The sequence below is a fragment of the Peromyscus californicus genome, unplaced genomic scaffold (assembly GCF_007827085.1).
Source record: "Peromyscus californicus insignis strain IS unplaced genomic scaffold, ASM782708v3 Scaffold_3__1_contigs__length_106647218, whole genome shotgun sequence".
In the NCBI taxonomy this organism is placed as follows: Eukaryota; Metazoa; Chordata; class Mammalia; order Rodentia; family Cricetidae; genus Peromyscus; species Peromyscus californicus.
In genome coordinates this window covers 106,254,658-106,270,997 of record NW_026294551.1, presented here as the reverse complement: position 1 = coordinate 106,270,997, position 16,340 = coordinate 106,254,658, and the positions used below count along the sequence as shown (strand labels likewise).

General features: G+C 44.6%; 1 protein-coding gene across 1 annotated transcript in view; it reads left to right on the top strand.

Moving 5' to 3' along the window:
• Positions 1 to 16,340, top strand: part of Myh11 (myosin heavy chain 11) — a 114,062-nt gene that overhangs the window by 36,761 nt on the left and 60,961 nt on the right. The window contains exon 5 of the mRNA XM_052759598.1: positions 14,832 to 14,859. Within this exon, the coding sequence (XP_052615558.1) occupies positions 14,832 to 14,859 (28 nt within the window). The remainder of the gene's footprint in view (positions 1 to 14,831; positions 14,860 to 16,340) is intronic.

Here is a 16,340-nt window from a genome sequence, read left to right as displayed (position 1 = left end):
GAATAATAGAAGAAATAAAAAATTAATTAGTAGAGGAGAATCAGGTACTGATGGAGGGAAACATTATTATAGTACTCTGCAATTAAAAAAAAATTCATTAAAGTGGGGCCTGGAGAAATTGTTCATCACTTGTGAGCACTTGCTGCTCTTGGTGAGGATCCAAGTTCAGCTCCTCGTATCCATGTCACACAGCTCACAATCAGGGGATCTGACGCTCTCTTCTGGCCTCCATGGACACCTATACTCAGATGCACAAACCTACATAAATATACACATAAATTAAAAATAAAATAAGTCTTTAAAGTACTGGGCCTCGATTATTTGGAAGGCTGAGGCAGGAGGATCATAAGTTCAGGGCCTGTCTGGGCTACAGAGAATTTTTAAGGCCAGTTGGGCAACTTAGTGAGGTCCTATCTCAAATGAAAAGTGAAAAGTGGGCTGGAGGTGTAGCTCAGTGCTAAGAGTACTAGCCTGGCACTGGTAAGGTAAGGCCTGGGTTCAGTCTTCAGCGCCACACCCCAATACATACTCACAGTTAATTGACTAGTAACAGTCATTCATTTTGGCTATATCTGAACTATCGACCATAAGAACTTACATTTTTTAAATTTAGTGTTGTGTTTGTGTGTATGTGTGAGCACACCACAGAACACATGTGTAGGTGTGCTGTGGTATGCTCACACATCCCTCCACTGTGGTTTCTGGGGATTGAACTCAGGTCAGCAGGCTTGTGTGGCAAGCAGCTTTACCCACTGAGTCATTTCCCTGGTCCACAAAAGAATTTAGAAGAATCTTTAACAAGTATCATGGAGAAAATCATAAGCTTGGGGAGAATTCTATTCATGCACTTAATGTCTCTTTCACCAATGTGGGATGTCATGTTGATAGAGGATAGATCAGCTAAATCCCTTTCTGAATCTTCAGGGAAGACTAGCCATATCAATGAAGCTAGGTTTGATTGAGCAACCTAGCCTCAATGAATAAGGTGGAAGAGTGATAAGATTCCTGGCATTAACTTCAGGCCTCCACTCATGCTCAGGTCTGCACTGTCCCATGATTTCTTTTTCCTTTGTGATTTATTCTTTTCCCTAGAGTTAGTGCTTAACCTTTTCCTCCACCCCCAGTCTGATTTTTCTAGGTACTGAATCACAAGTTCTGCCCCAAATTCTTCTTCTAAAATGTGTTAGCCTCTGTAAGCAGAAGTTTCTGCCCCAACAGCAGCTCCCAAATACCTGGCAGCCACTTTCCAAATAATTGACTTGGGGGCTTAATATTACTTCAAAATGATCTGCTGGTAGCTCAGGCTTATTACTAATTAGCTCTTACACTTAAATTAACCCATAATTCTTATCTATGTTTAGTCACATGGCTTGGTACCTTTTCTCAGTATGACATTCTTATCTTGCTTCCTCTGCATCTGGCTGGTGACTTCTGACTCCTCTCTTCCTGTTCCCATCATCTTTAGTTTGGTTTCCCATCTATACTTCGTGCCTGGCTACTGGCCAATCAGCATTTAATTAAACCAGTTCAAGTGACAAATCTTACAGTGTACAAGAGGATTATTCCACAGCATTTCCCCCTTTTTGTCTAATTAACAAAAGGAAGGTTTTTTGCTGGGTAGTGGTGGCACTCACCTTTAATCCCAGTACTCAGAAGGCAGTGGCAGGCAGATCTCTGTGAGTTCAAGGCCATCCTGGTCTACAGAGTGAGTTCCAGGACAGACTCTGATGTTCTATTCATGCACTTAATGTCTCTTTCACCAATGTGGGATGTCATGTTGGTAGAGGATGGTGTGGCTCCAGTGTGACCTCCCCTCCCCCCCATGAAGCTGCTGTCTTGTGGCATCAGTCAGCTGGCTGACACTTTCTTTACTTACTAATGGCAGAAGTGAAGCCCTATAGCCCCAGCTACCACCTCAGTGCTTCCAGGGTCAGGCTGGGGTATTCACAGGCAGGACTGGGATCACCTGGTTAACACATAAGCACTGAGCATGTGGTATATGGCCACTAAGTTTCTGAGGGACCAGAAACTTCTGAGACCCATGAGTTCTGTTCTGAGTTAGCACAGTGACTGTCATATTAACAGTTCATTTGCTGATGCCTGGTGTGTGGTAGCCATTCAGTATCTGTCAAGTGACTATTAGAGTGGGTTTTTCTTTTCTTTTTTCTTTGGATATGAACAGCAGAAGTATAGAAGGGCTGTTGGGGACTGGTAAGAGCCCAGATGCTGTAGTTCATGATACTCCTTCCTCAAAGGAAGCTAAGCTCCTTAAGAGGGAGGAGCAAATGGAATGAACATTAAAAATATAGTTTAGGGGACACTAAGGAGATGGCTTACAGATGACTCAGCAGTTAAAGTGCTTGCTATGCAGCTAAAGGGACCAAGGTGAATGTCAGGGGGCATGGCAGGCCTTCTGTAATTCCAGCCCCAGAAGATAGAGTCTAAAGTTTTGTACTTTATATTATAACTAAGGAAAACTATAATTATAACTCTTTAGTCTTCAAATCCATCAAAGACCCCAAAAGGGTGAAATGTTACCTAATGACAGGGACCTCAGGCTGCCTGGGCAGTCACCCAAGGTTCCTCTGCAACATTGGGGCATCATCTTCGGCCTACAGGTCTAGCATATGTGACAGACTTTTCTTTGAAGCAGGATTTTTGAAGGACTGTCCTGTCTTGTCTTGGCAAAGTGTGGCAGTCACGTTTTTTTGTATCCTGCTTGTCCAATTTGGACAGCATACTGTCAGCAGTCGAGGCAAGGGCAATTTCTTGCCCAGTGGCTAACTTTTGCTACAAAGAAGTAAACTCCATACGGAGTTTCTTCAATGCCCATCATCTTCTCTGAAGTAGATTTGTGCTGCCAGGAGCAGACATATCTTACTGTCACGAAAAGCTTTAGGTTATTAAAATATTTTAAATGCCATATTCCATAGGTCTTTGAAGTGTTTGAAGATTACCTATCTATCTGAAATATATCTTTGTATACCTAGAAAACCTAACATGACTATAAGTTTGACAATTATAGATGACTATTAACCTGTATTTCTTAATGATATATTACATTTTTAAGTGAGTTGCATAAACATAATATCTTAAACAAAGTAGAAATATACAAATAACAAAATTAACTTTAAATTTATATCAATAAACTAAAATCCATACCAATGTAAAATATGTAAGATTAATAATTGTTTTTTGTATTAAAGTAGATTCAATAAGTTACCCTTATCCTATCATTTCTATATCCCCCCTTTTTATTTCAGAACAAGATCCTTGAATCTAATCTCCTTTGTTTAACATATTTCCTGACCATTATCTATAACAACTTGTAACCAACTCCCTTTAAACAATAATAAGTATCCATAACCCATTTTGGGGGGGGGAATGTGGACATAGTTCTCTAGACTGCTTCCTGTTGATTGGGAGTACTGGTACTCTTTGGGGGGGACCCTGAGAAAATTCAGGATTATGGTCAAGTCCTGACTGGAGAATTCTGTGAGGCTGGATTATCTCAGCCAGCAGCCTGGATGCATAACTCAGAGGAAACTTCAGCAAAGGCACTCTGAAGTGTTGGATCATCTGGGCCATCTGTTCCCATCAGAGATTTTTCAGGGGGTCTTCCTTGATCAAACCTGATTTTTCTTAATCCAAAATGAATCCTAAGCCTCTCGTTTCCTGTGGAAACAAAAGCATAACCTCTTCTCCAAAATAATGTATCTTTTGCCTTAAATTTTGAAGTCAAGGCATTTTCAAAATATATAGGTTGGATTAATACAGCAACATTTATAATCAAATGTCTCTTAGCAGCTGTTGCTCCTTCCTCAGCTGCCAAACAATTCAAAGACAACACAATAACATACAGTATCCAGACTCTCTGTATATTTTACATTTTTACGTGGCTTTTTAAAATACTACTTTACTCCCTTTTCAAGGACTTTACTTTATTATTTTAAAACTATATATTTCTTTTTTATGACTGTCTATACCTACTCTTTACTCTCCCAAGTCCATGTATATTTTTAAACACACTGTAAACCATTTAGAGGTTGTTTTTTTTCTTCATCTGAATATGTCTTTACTGCATATCTCTATCCTTTCAGACCACATGAGTCTTTAATCTGCTAAGCAGGCATGGCTAGGACCAAAGCCTTGGCTTTGGCAACTGGCTCCACCCCATTTCTTGGTTCTGAGTGCCTAGCTTCATGGTGGAGGTACTGGAAGGAGCCACATTCAATGCACCAACTCTGGAGAGAATTTTGGTTCACACTTCCACTGAGTAGTATGCCACCCACTGCTCATAAACCCCATTTAAGTGTTTGGTAGCAGGGCTTCTTAAAAGAACCACATAGTTTTTGCTGCTAATGCTGAATCAGAAAGCCAGCTCTTAAAGGAGCCACACCTCTGCTTGCCACCAGCAAATAGAGCCTACCCAAGAAAAAACCGCTACCAAGAAGCCATGCTTGACTCTGTTCTTTTGTGTGTTTAGAATCCTTTTTTAAAGCTTTCTCAGGTTTTATGTGGAATTTCTTGCCAAACATTTGAGCACCACATGTAAGTGAAAATTTCTGTCCCACCAGCAACTCCCAAATACCCAGCAGCCACTTCCCAAATAATTGATTTGGAGACTTAATTTTACTTATAAATGCTTGGCTGGTAGCTCAGGCTTGTTACTAACTAGCTCTTACACTTAAATTAACCCATAATTCTTATCGATGAAGATCCCTAGTGACAGGTACCAGTCATGGCTGGTACCTTTTCTCAGTATGACATTCTCATCTTGCTTCTTCTGGGTCTGGCTGGTGACTCCCTACTCCTCCCCTCCTCTTCCCAGCATCTTTAGTTTGGTTGCCCCACCTATACTTCCTGCCTGGCTACTGGCCAATCAGTGTTTTATTAAACTAATTCAAGTGACAAATCTTTACAGTATACAAGAGGAGTATTCCACAGCAAGCTTCTTCTTCAAATGTCCAGAAATGTGTTGATCACATACTGATGCTCTGTTCTTGATTATCTTTATTTGAATCTTCCCACCTGTCTTCAACCTCTCCATGACTGGTACCTGTCACCAGGGATCTTCGTTGTCATCTTGCAATTCTCCTCTATCCTACTTTGATGGAGTCCTTTTGTGCTCGTTCCTATATATTCTTCTCTCTTGATTTACTCTCCTATTTGAATGCCACCTTTTCCTATACCTTCTTGAGATAAGGCACATGTGCTCCTGATGTGTAGAGATCTTGCATATCTAAAAGGCCCCAGATGGCTCAAATAAAAACTAGTTTAGATAGGTATAAAATTTTAAACAAGGTATCATTTTTCTCTTAGAATTCTTAAAGTATTGCTCTGTTGCCCTCTGGTTTCCATTTCATTGTGAGAGTATTGATCCTTTCTGTGTGACCAGTCTTAATTTCATTTACTCTAATCCTTTAAATTCTTCTTCCTCTCTGCTCACTGTGGTAGAACTTGTTGTCAATCTGTTTTCCACTGTTCTGAGACTTCACTTCTTGTGGTTTTCCTTATTTGTTTGTTTGTTTCTTTCTTTCTTCATTTATTTCTTTCTTTGTTTTGTTCATTTGTTTGTTTTGTTTTTCAAGACAGTAGGAGTTCAAGAGGGACACTGAAATGGATTGTTGGAAGTAAGAAGTTTATTTAAAGCTATATCAACACATGGACAAACAGACAGACAGCAGCATGACAAGGGCTCTGAGGAAAGTTAGACCTCAGCACTAGAGAGCCACAGCATGGCAGGGTTCTGAAGGTGTATCTTCTTAAGGTCTCTGGAAAAGGTGAGGGGGAAGATTTTACAACTTGAGCAGGGAATTGGGTAAGGAAGGTGATGTATGGCTCCTACATCCTTTGGTATATCTTAACATTGCAAACTCATCTCCAAAGTAAGAAATCCAGGCATCTGAATTCTGGTAGCTAGAAAGTCATACAGTTCCCTCAGTAGGGCAGCTATGTTGTGGCCTAGGTAGCTGTCTGGTCTGGATTCTAACATTTGTTGTTGTTTCTGTGGGCTTATCTTTTTTCCCTTCCAGTGCTGGGCTTCAAACCTGGGTCTTGTGCATGCTAGTCCAGCATTCTATCACTGAACTACATCCCAGCTCAATGGGAATGGTTGTTTCCTGCTTTTTATATGCAAGGAGTCTTCTCAATCTTTTATCAGAAACCTGGAGGCAGACAGGACTCATTTAGGAGCTTTAAAATTCAGTCCTGAAATATTATGGTCCATGTACCATAATTTTACCCTAAATAAAAGCAAAATTAAAATTTAAAGTGACATATACCTTGTTGATCTTGAGGAAACAGCAAATTTTCCCTTGTGTGTGTGTATGCATACATGAGTGTGTGAGTGTGTGTGTCTGTGTCTGTACATGTCCCCTGACCATACATGCATGGCTTATTGGTCATCCAACACTATTGTCAACCCCCTTTTAGAGATAAGAATTGAGATTCAGAGAAGTGAAGAACTTTCCAAAGATCAGATAGTGTCAGACTGTTTTGAACTTGGTGCCTGTGACCCCCTAGTACCCCTGGAGTTTGCCTGATCCAACAGTGGAACTGAGCTGTCCTTGGCCCCCAGCCCAGGAAAGGCCTTTTGTCCCTATGGGTCTTGCTTCTTATCTGGGTGTTGAAGGTTGAACACTTGGGAACCAGAGTTGGACTCAGCAAATTACAGGCGGAGTGTGAAATGGTGCACTAAGCCTTCTGATAGGACCCTGTGGGTCAGAAAGGCAGATAAGATTTTATCTGAAATGCAGATAAGATTTTACTCTAACCTGATGGTGGAGGCCTCAGGAGGTGGGGAGCTGGCTTTGTGTCATCACAAGTGCCTTGTTCTCACCTCATCAGCACCAAGAGGACCTTGTCAGTGATGAAAAAGAAAACAGCTGGGACTCTCAGCTTAGCCCTCTCCAAGCCTAAGCTAAGTCTGGGAGGTGGGCAGGAAGCAGGTCTTTCTGTTCTATGGTTGGCATGCCTTAGGGGAACTGGCCCATGCCTACCTGATTGATCCCTACAGGCTGGTCTGTAGAATAGGGGAGAAGAGAACAGACGCTATTAAACCTGGGCCTGGAGAGCTGATAGGAGCCTCTGCATTTGATAATTTTTAGAGGGTTTCACATGACAAAAGATTTGCCTTAGAATTGAGAGTGAAACCTGGTGACTTTTCTCTTTCTTCAAGGTCATGTAGATGATGTGTCAAAGAGAAAACTGGGCCCAGAGGCAAAGGGACTAGCATAGGCCATAGGTCTTTGTTGCTATTTGTTTTTGCTTTGGTTTTAAAGATTTTTTAAAATGTGTATAGGTATTTTACCTGAGGGTTTATCTGTGCACCATATTGCATGCCTGGTATTCACTAAATCCAGAAAAAGGCACCAGATCCCTGGAACTGGAATTACAGAGAGTTGTAAGCCTCCATGTGCTGGGAACTGAATCCAGGTTCTCTGCAAGAGCAACCAGTGCACGTAACCATGGAGCCATCTCTCCAGACCTATTTTTATTTTCAAGACACAGTCTAGCTATAAGACTTTCGTGGCAATCATCGTCTGCCTCAGGCTCCTTCCTCAGCCTCTTGCTAGGATTACAGACGTATACGAGCACACCCATTTGGGGCTTTAGGTCTTAATCTGTCCAGGCTACAATAACAAAATGCCATTATAAACAATAGAAATTTACTCCCTGAAGTTCTAGAAGCTGGAAGCCCAGATGAAGGCACATTACAGGATTCTGGCAAGGGCCCATTTCCTGTTCAGTCTGGTGAAGGCCTATTTCTTGTTCAAAGATGGTGTCCCTGCTGCTGTGTCCAAGAGGAAATAAACACCCTTTTTTTTTGTTGTTGTTGTTTTTTGTTTTATAAAGACACGAATCCCATCGGTGACCTATCACCTCCAAGGGCCCCACTTCACCTTAAGGTGGAGATTTGCAGGGAGACACAAAGGTTCCAACTTTGGCATCTTCTAATTACAAAGGGGTTGACCATGGCCATGTACTCTAACCTCCTAATTCAGAGTCGTTACTGTCCATAGACACTGCTCTGGGCTGCTAGCTTCAGTCATTCTTCATTCATTCATCCACTCATACATGCATTCATGACAGAGTCATACTATATAGCCCAGAATGACCTGGAATGTGAAATCCCCCTGTCCTAGCCTCTTAAGGGCTAGAATTACAGACATGCATGGCCACATCTGGTCCCAGATCTCTGTTTTCAATGATGAAAATAGGGGACTGGGAGGTAGCTCAGTCGGTAAAGTGAGGACCTGTGCAAAATGAGAACACAATGTGAAAAAGTTGAGTGTGAGAGCTTATAATACCAGAGCTATAGAGGTGCAAACAGGAGGATTTGTGCCTAGCCTGATCAGTGAGCTCCTTGGGATGGTTTGTGAGAGACCCTGAGAGAGCCAGCACCTGAGGTTCAACTCTGGCCTCCACATACATGTGTGTACATACAAGCATGTACATATAAGCATGTCATTGTGCTAATGACAGTCAATACAGCGCTCAAAGCTCTGAGCTGTGTCATGGGTAGCTTCAAGGCTTTCTCAATCTAGTCTCATAGGGCAGCTTTTTGTGCTCCTGAAAAGTCTGGGTTTGGATCTGTTTTCCCCATGAAGAAACAGCTGTGCAGCACAGAGGCCACTAGATGGGGAGTGCCTAGTGTCAGGCTGTGGACTCAAAGTTGACACCCTACAAACATGTCTCCAAGACAGGATGCAGTTTTGCCTCTGCTTCCAGGAAGGTTTGTGACTATGCTCGGTTCTGCCTAGTCTGGACTGGCTATTGCAGTGGGGTACAGTGCCTCTCATTGATTGAGTCTCTGGGCATAGTTGCTCCTCACCTATTTAGCTGCTTCCATAAACAAATAATTACAAATTGTTGACTTTATCCATCCACTCCTCCATTCGTCTGTCCATCCCTCCATCCATCTATCCATCCCTCCATCCTTCCTTCCTTCCCTCACCTCCATTCACCTTTGGTCTCTTCAGACAGGATCTCACTGTAATCCAGGTTGACATTGAATGCGGTATGTAGCTCAGGTTAGCCTCCTGGGTGAGTTAGAGGTGATAAGAAGGCACTGCTCACTAGAGGCTGATAAGTACAGCACCAGAGAGCTAGCAAGATCAGGTTCTGGTAAGGAACTGTCTCAGCACCTTTTAGCCACAGCTTCATGTGGCTGAAGGGACTGCCTCACTCTTTGGGGTCTCTTGGGTGCGGGCATATGTCCCATTTGTGAGGGTAGACTTAGTGATTAGGTTTCCCCATATAAGTGGAGATGTGAATATCCATGATCTTTGGTGCCCATGGGTTCTTACAGAGACAGGAGGCAGTCAAGACTCTTAAAATTATGAATAAATAGTAAATTCTGAGTTGGAGAAGCAGGCTTGCCTAGGGGAGTAGATTTGAGGTGCCCATACTGGTATGTTGCATCATGTTCCTCATCCAGGGAGCATAAGAAGTATGTGGTCTCCCAGCTGATTGTCTCAGAAGGGTTGACTGAGGGCCTAACATATGCCACAGCCCTCCCACACACAGTCTGGTTCAGGGGCATCAGTTAAGTAGTCTCACAGGGCAGAGAAGGGAGGTTCAGGAGCTGAAGGATGCTACCCTGGGGCCTGTTTCCTAAACTAGGAGACAGTGGATGTCTCCTGGAAGGTGACCATTAACTTGAGATGGGAGAGGCTCCTAGGGCTGGAGGAAGGAGACGGGGGTAGGTAAGAAAGAGCTGAGCCCCCAGAGGCCATCAGAATCCCCGGTCCCAGGTACCCCTCAATGGTCCAGTTCTAAGGGTAAGAAAATGCTTCCCTGGACCCAGTGCAAACCTATCTGAGTCTGCCAGAGAGAACGCAGAAGAGGGGAGGGGCCAGGTCCTCAGCAACAGGGTTTGCAGGGATGGTGGTGGGGTGGTGGTGGTGGTGGTGTGTCAGGGCTGCAGAATCCATCTCTCTGTGGCTCAGTGTCTTTGTTGTCTACTCCAGGTGGTCTGAGGATCACTCTGAGCCATGCCTGAACCTTAGCTGTCAGCTGCCCTGGTGTCAAAGGAGACTCAGGGTGACAAGTTCGCAGTAGCTTCACAGAGTGTGTAAAAATCTTCTGGAAGCCAACTTCTTGGGAGATTTGAACTAGGGAGTCACATTCTTTGGGCTTGCGGTCCCCTCCCTCTCTCATATCTACAGCTGGCTGGTACAAGAAGAAGGAAGAGAGGCGTGGAGCCTGGGATGCTTTCCCAGCTCCACTTGGCTTTCTCCTTTTATGGATAGCCTGCACGCCTCAGCCTCAGCAGCCAGTCAACAAGAACTCCAGCTGGGGATCAACTGAAATAGCCAGTCTGTGAGACTCTGGGCTGCTGGGCACCTCCAGGGAGTCCTGGCCAGCTATGCCTCAGTGGGGGTGATCCCAGGCCTATTGTCCCACTCCCCACAAGCACATCCCAAGACTCAGACATCCAAAGACAAGCCCCCAGGCCAGGTAGGAAGAGTAGACCTGGGCAGATTAGTGATGGGTGTGAGGTCCCAGGACCCAGAGCCTTCAGCTAGAAGCTGAGTCACAGCAGGGCTGTCATTGCCCATGGGAACTGCTTTGGTCAGGCCAGGGATGCTCTGCCCACCCCCACCTGACCCCCATCCCTCCTGCACTCCTACATATCCTTGACATAGTTCAGTTATAAACACAGCCTGGAAGGCTTCTTGTCATTCTGGGAAGCCACAGAGGTATCCTGAGGTCTGTGCACTGGAGCATGTCCTGGTTATAAGTGTGACTACAGCCCTCAATCATTTCTTTGCCCATTTGGCTCCTCTCTAAGTCAGTGTTCTGACTGCAACAACTCTTATAAAGCAAAGCATTTGACTGGGACCTTGCTTATAGTTTAGTCAATGATCATCATGGTGGGAAGCAGACAGGCATGGTGCTGGAGCAGTAGCTGGGAGTTTTACATCCCGATCTGCAGGCAGAGAGAGACACTCACCCTGGCATGGGCTTTTGAAACCTCAAATCGCCCCTCCCCATACACCTCCTCCAACAAAACTACACCTCCTCCAATCAGGCCACAACTCCTCCAGTCAGGCCACACCCACTCAAAAAAAGTCACACCTCCTAATCCTTCCCAAACAGTTCTACTAACTGGTGATTAAACATTCAAATATGTGAGTCTATGGGAGCCATTTCCATTAAACCACCACAACTTCCACACTGTGCCATCAGCACCATCAACTATGTAGAAGTAAGGAACAGTGGCTCTTGTTGGCTTGTGTTTCCAGGGCCTGGTATACAGCAGAGCTTAGACGTGGTATAAGTCAAGTGTGGTGGTAGTGCCAGAAATCCCAGCTCCCAGGATGTAAAAGCAGGAAGATTGTGAATTTGAGGTCAGCCTGGGCTACATAACTGTCTCAAAAATAGAAAAAAGGAGGGAGTAAAAAATTAATTGTGTTTTTTAAAAGCTTTATTCTGATAAAATGTACCTAGCATAAGTAAATCAATTTTAGATATGCAAGTCACACCGGGCTGTGGTGGTGCACGCCTTTAATCCTAGCACTTTGGGGACAGACGCAGGTGGATCTCTGTGAATTTGAGGTCAGCCTGGTCTACAGAGTGAGTTCCAAGATAGCCAGGCATACACACAGAGAAACTCTGTCTCGAAAAACCAAATAGATAAATAAAGATGCAAGTCACAGGTCACTAGTGAGTTGTTACAGGATATGGAGCTGTCAATGTAACTTAATTAAAATTTGTTATCCTCCCCCAAATCTTGTACTCATTGAGGTCACTCCACATTCTCACCCAGCCCCAGGCAGTTAGTCAAGTAAGGTGAATGGAAACTTTTGATTAGTCACATTCTGGGACCGGCTTTTTTTTGCTTGGTGTAGTCTTTTCAAGATTCACAACTGCTGTAGCAGGTGTCAGCACTTTTACTTTCCATGGAAGAATAATAGCTCATTGAATGGACATACCACATTTTTTAAATCCATTCATCAGGTGATGGATATTTTCTTTCCTACCTCTTTGAGGTGAATATAAATATAATGCTACACAGTCCTTTGTTTGTTTGTTTGTTTTACCATGTGATGTTATGAATATCCTAAGTACCCAAAGTTACTTGTTTTGAGCTGGCTCATGTCCTGTGAATTTCACAGTCAATGATTAACAGAAGGACCTGAGTGGACAAGGAGATGTGTGGTGGGGCAGAAGGTCTTGTTCTACCTTCTAAAAATTTATGAATTACATTTACTGATTTTGTGTATGTGCACAGGCATGTGTGGAGGTCAAAGGACAACTTGTGGGAGTCAGTTCTCTCCTTCTACCATGTGGACCCCAAGGTTGCTCAGGTCTTCAGGTTTGGCCACAGGCACCTTTACCCACTGAGCCATCCCCTCCCTGGCCCTCTCAAAGACTGGGCTCAGAGAGGAAACTGAATGCCCCAGCCATGGAAAGTTCAGGCAAGCTCCCTAGGGTCAGTTCAACAGCTGACCCAAAGAAGCACTTCCCACGCTTGTGTTTCCTATGGGAACATCCTGGGCCAGAGAGCTGCCAGTGGCCCTCAGCACAAAGACTGCTCCTCCTTCTGGGAGGCCCAGGAGCCTCTGACCCTATAAATCTCTCCTGCTCAGGGCCTAGCTCTTGCCAGGTTGCTGAGAAAGCCTGGCTCCCTCCTCAGGTCAGATGGAAGAAGCCCATGGTCTGCCAATACTTAAGGCCTTCCTTAAAATAATGTCGGTCAGGGCTGGCTGGGGACACAGCTCAGAGAGCAAAGTGCCTGCCTAATGTGCATGAGGCCACCATCCCCAGTGCTGCATGAACAGTGAGTGCTGGAGACCTGGAATCACAGAATTGAGGAGATAGAGACAAGGGATCAGACATTCAAAGTCATCCTAGGCTACATAGTGAATCTGAGGCTAACCTGGGCTACATGAGACCCTGTCAGGTCATCAGGTTGTAGAGACATTCTTGCTGCCTGGGTTCTAGTCACAGGGCACTGGTTCCTCCAGCCCTCACCTCAATCAGAATATGATGGGCTTCCTTCCTTTCTTCCTTCCTTGCTTGCTTTATTATTTCTTCTCTTTTCCTCCCTTTCTTGCTCCTCCCCTCCCTCCCCCTATTTCTTTCTTTCTTTCTTCCTTCCTTCTTTCTTCCTTCCTTCCTTCCTTCCTTCCTTCCTTCCTTCCTTCTTTCTTTCTTTCTTTCTTTCTTTCTTTCTTTCTTTCTTTCTTTCTTTCTTTCTTTCTTTAAGATAGGTCTCACTATGTAGCCCTGGCTGGCCTGGCCTGGTACTCACTACATAGCCAAGGATGGCTTTGAATTTCTGATTTCCTGCTCCCATTATCCATCTATCCATCCTCCTCTCTGTCCTCTGATCTGTCCATCTGTCTGTCTATCTATCTGTGATCCATTCAAAACAGATAACAGGGCACTCAACCATCTGGCTGGCATTGGAGGTCCGGTATCCCATAGACCAGGAGCTCTGCAGTAAAATGAGGCTGAGGGCCGCCGTGCAAGAAATAGATGAAAAGATGAAAGATGCTACCTCAGGCATTGCCCATCAGGTGTGGCATTCTGATATCTCTGCTCTTGGCTGCTGGTTAGAGTGTTGGTTGCTGTTCCCATGTCCCTGCTTGGCTGACTGGCTGGAACACTTTCTGAGTAGAAGCTGTCAGTGATGCTTGCTTGATCTTTGATCTCATAATGTCCTATGCATCAGAGGGTGGGGTGTCTCTGGTACTAGGCATCAGGCACTGACCTGTCAACTTCCAGAGAGCAGAGCCTACAAAGGAGCTTTTAGACATGTGGGAACACTGGCATGGGTAGGAGAAGGCATAAGGACAGAAACCAAGGGCTTAGAAGGAAGTAAGGGAGGCCTCTGTGCTACATGCCCATTCCTAACCAAGTGAAGACTCTAAGTCAGATGTCCAGTCAGCTCAGCTCTGGGTACAATCTTAACTCTCCCCTGGGCACAAAAGGAGACACTCCAAGACTTATTAGGATTGCTATTGCTGTGATGAAACATCACGACCAAAACAATGTGGGAGGAAAGTATTTATTTGCTTATGCTTCCACATCACTGAAGGAAGTCAGGGCAGGAACCTGGAGGCAGGAGCTGATAGCTATGGAAAGGTGCTGCTTACTGGTTCACTCCTCATATCTTGCTCAGCCTACTTTCTTATAGAACCGAGGACCACCAGCCCAGGGATGGCACCACCCAGAATGGTCTGGGCCCTCTCACATCAACCATTAATTAAGAAAATGTCTTATAACCAGATCTTAAAGAGGCATTTCTTCAGTTGAAGTTCCCTCCTTTCAGATGGCTCTAGCTTATGTTGAGTTGGCATACTAATAGCTATCATAGCTTTCTAGGATGGCAGGGGTAACATGGGGACAGATGTAAAGGAACCTGCATTGCCCCCACCCCCGCAAGGAGAGAAATGAGTGCTGGTGCTCACAACCCAGGGCCGTCCACCACACTTCACAGCTGATGGAGCTGACACAGCAAGATAAAACACTTATCCTAGGCCTCAGAGCAGAGACCTGTGGTTACAAGGGTACCTGGCCAGCCTGAACACCCCAGTCTATAACCTAATTAGGATAGGGGAGGCTCTGGGTCCCCCAGAGCTGGTGTGGCTGGGGGTCTGTGGCCTCCTCAGTACATCAGGCTCAAGCCTCTTTCAAGGGCCACCTCAGGGACTGTGGCTGTCCTCATGGGTTCACTTTGGTCCCTTGTGTTCTGGGCATCCAGTACAAATGGCCCTTGGCCCCCTCCAGTCTGACCAACATGTGAGAGCTTGAGCCATGTCCAGACCCTTAGATTCAGGGCTTGATCTAATTCACACTGTTTTCTCTGTTTGCAGATCGCGAAGACCAGTCCATTCTGTGCACGTAAGTGAAGCTGTTCTTCCTTTGTTGTTTACTGAAGACAAAGATCACCAGGGTGGGATCTTTGATGTGTTCACAGTTGAATTGCCCAGTCCTGCCCTGTCACAGGGCTCATGTAGTGGAAACCAGTATGCTCAAATGCTTAAGGATGCCTGGTATCATTCTATTTTTAATTACACTTCATATATTTATTGTGCATGTGGGGGAGTGCACAAGTGTCACGGTGCATGTAGAGGTCAGAGGACAACTTTTAGAAGTCATTTCTCTCCAACCATGTGGGTCCTAGAGATCAAACACAAGGCAGCAGGATTGATAGCAGGTGCCTTTACCTGCTGAGCTAGCTCACCAGCCTATGTATTAGTTACTTTTACACAACATCTGGCATAACCAACTGGAAACAGGAAAGATTTATTGATGTTGTGCTCATGATTTCAGAGGGTTTAGTTCATAGCATTCAACCCAGTTGCTTGGGCAGAACGTCATGGTGGCTGGAGAGTGTGAGAGATTCTTCGTGTCTTTTATTTTTTAACATTTATTTGTGTAAGAGTAGTGTGTGTGTGTGTGTGTGTGTGTGTGTGAGAGAGAGAGAGAGAGAGAGAGAGAGAGACACACACACACACACAGAGAGAGAGAGAGAGAGAGAGAGAGAGAGAGAGAGAGAGAGAGAGAGAGAGAGAGAGAGAGAGACTAAGGAGAGAGGAAAGGTGTCATTACTGGGGACCTCTGTCTAGGGATGAAGTAAGAAACTCACACTGTAAAATCAATAGACATGGACAACCAGGGCCCAGTGACCTTTGTTTGTATTTTGTAAACAGAGTTTTATTGAAACATATCTGCAATCCACTTGTTTACACAGCTGCTTCCACACTAGAATGGCCATGACAAGTTAGGTATGATGAGGCTCCATGGCCCACTATCTTAACTTGCTTTCTATTGCTATGATAAAACACCACAACCAAAAACAACATGAGGGAAGATGAGGGTTATTTAGTTTATATCACAATCCACATCCTAATTCATCACCAAAAAAAGTCAGAGCAGGGCCCTAAGACAGGGACTGATGCAGGCAGAGACCATAGATTAGCACACCTCATGACACCCACAATGGGCTGGGCCCTCCCACATCAGTCACCACTTAAGGCAAATATTAAGGAGATATTTTTCTCAATTAAGAGTCCCTCTTCCCAGATATGTCTAGGTTTGTGTCAACCAACATAGTTGGTTGACAGAAACCAACCAGGACACCCACAAAGCCTGAAATGATTGCTATGCATCCCTGTACAGAAGTGGCTTGCCCACTCCACACCTAAACGGGAAAATGTGGGGTTTATGGGTTGGCACAAGAACCAATGATGGAGATCATGGTACAGACAGAGCACACAAGTGTAAGGGAGGAACAGCAGCTATGATTGTGTGCCAGTCACCATATTGAGTGCTGTGTTCTCTTGATTAACCATCACAGTGGTCATATGGAATTCTTGGCT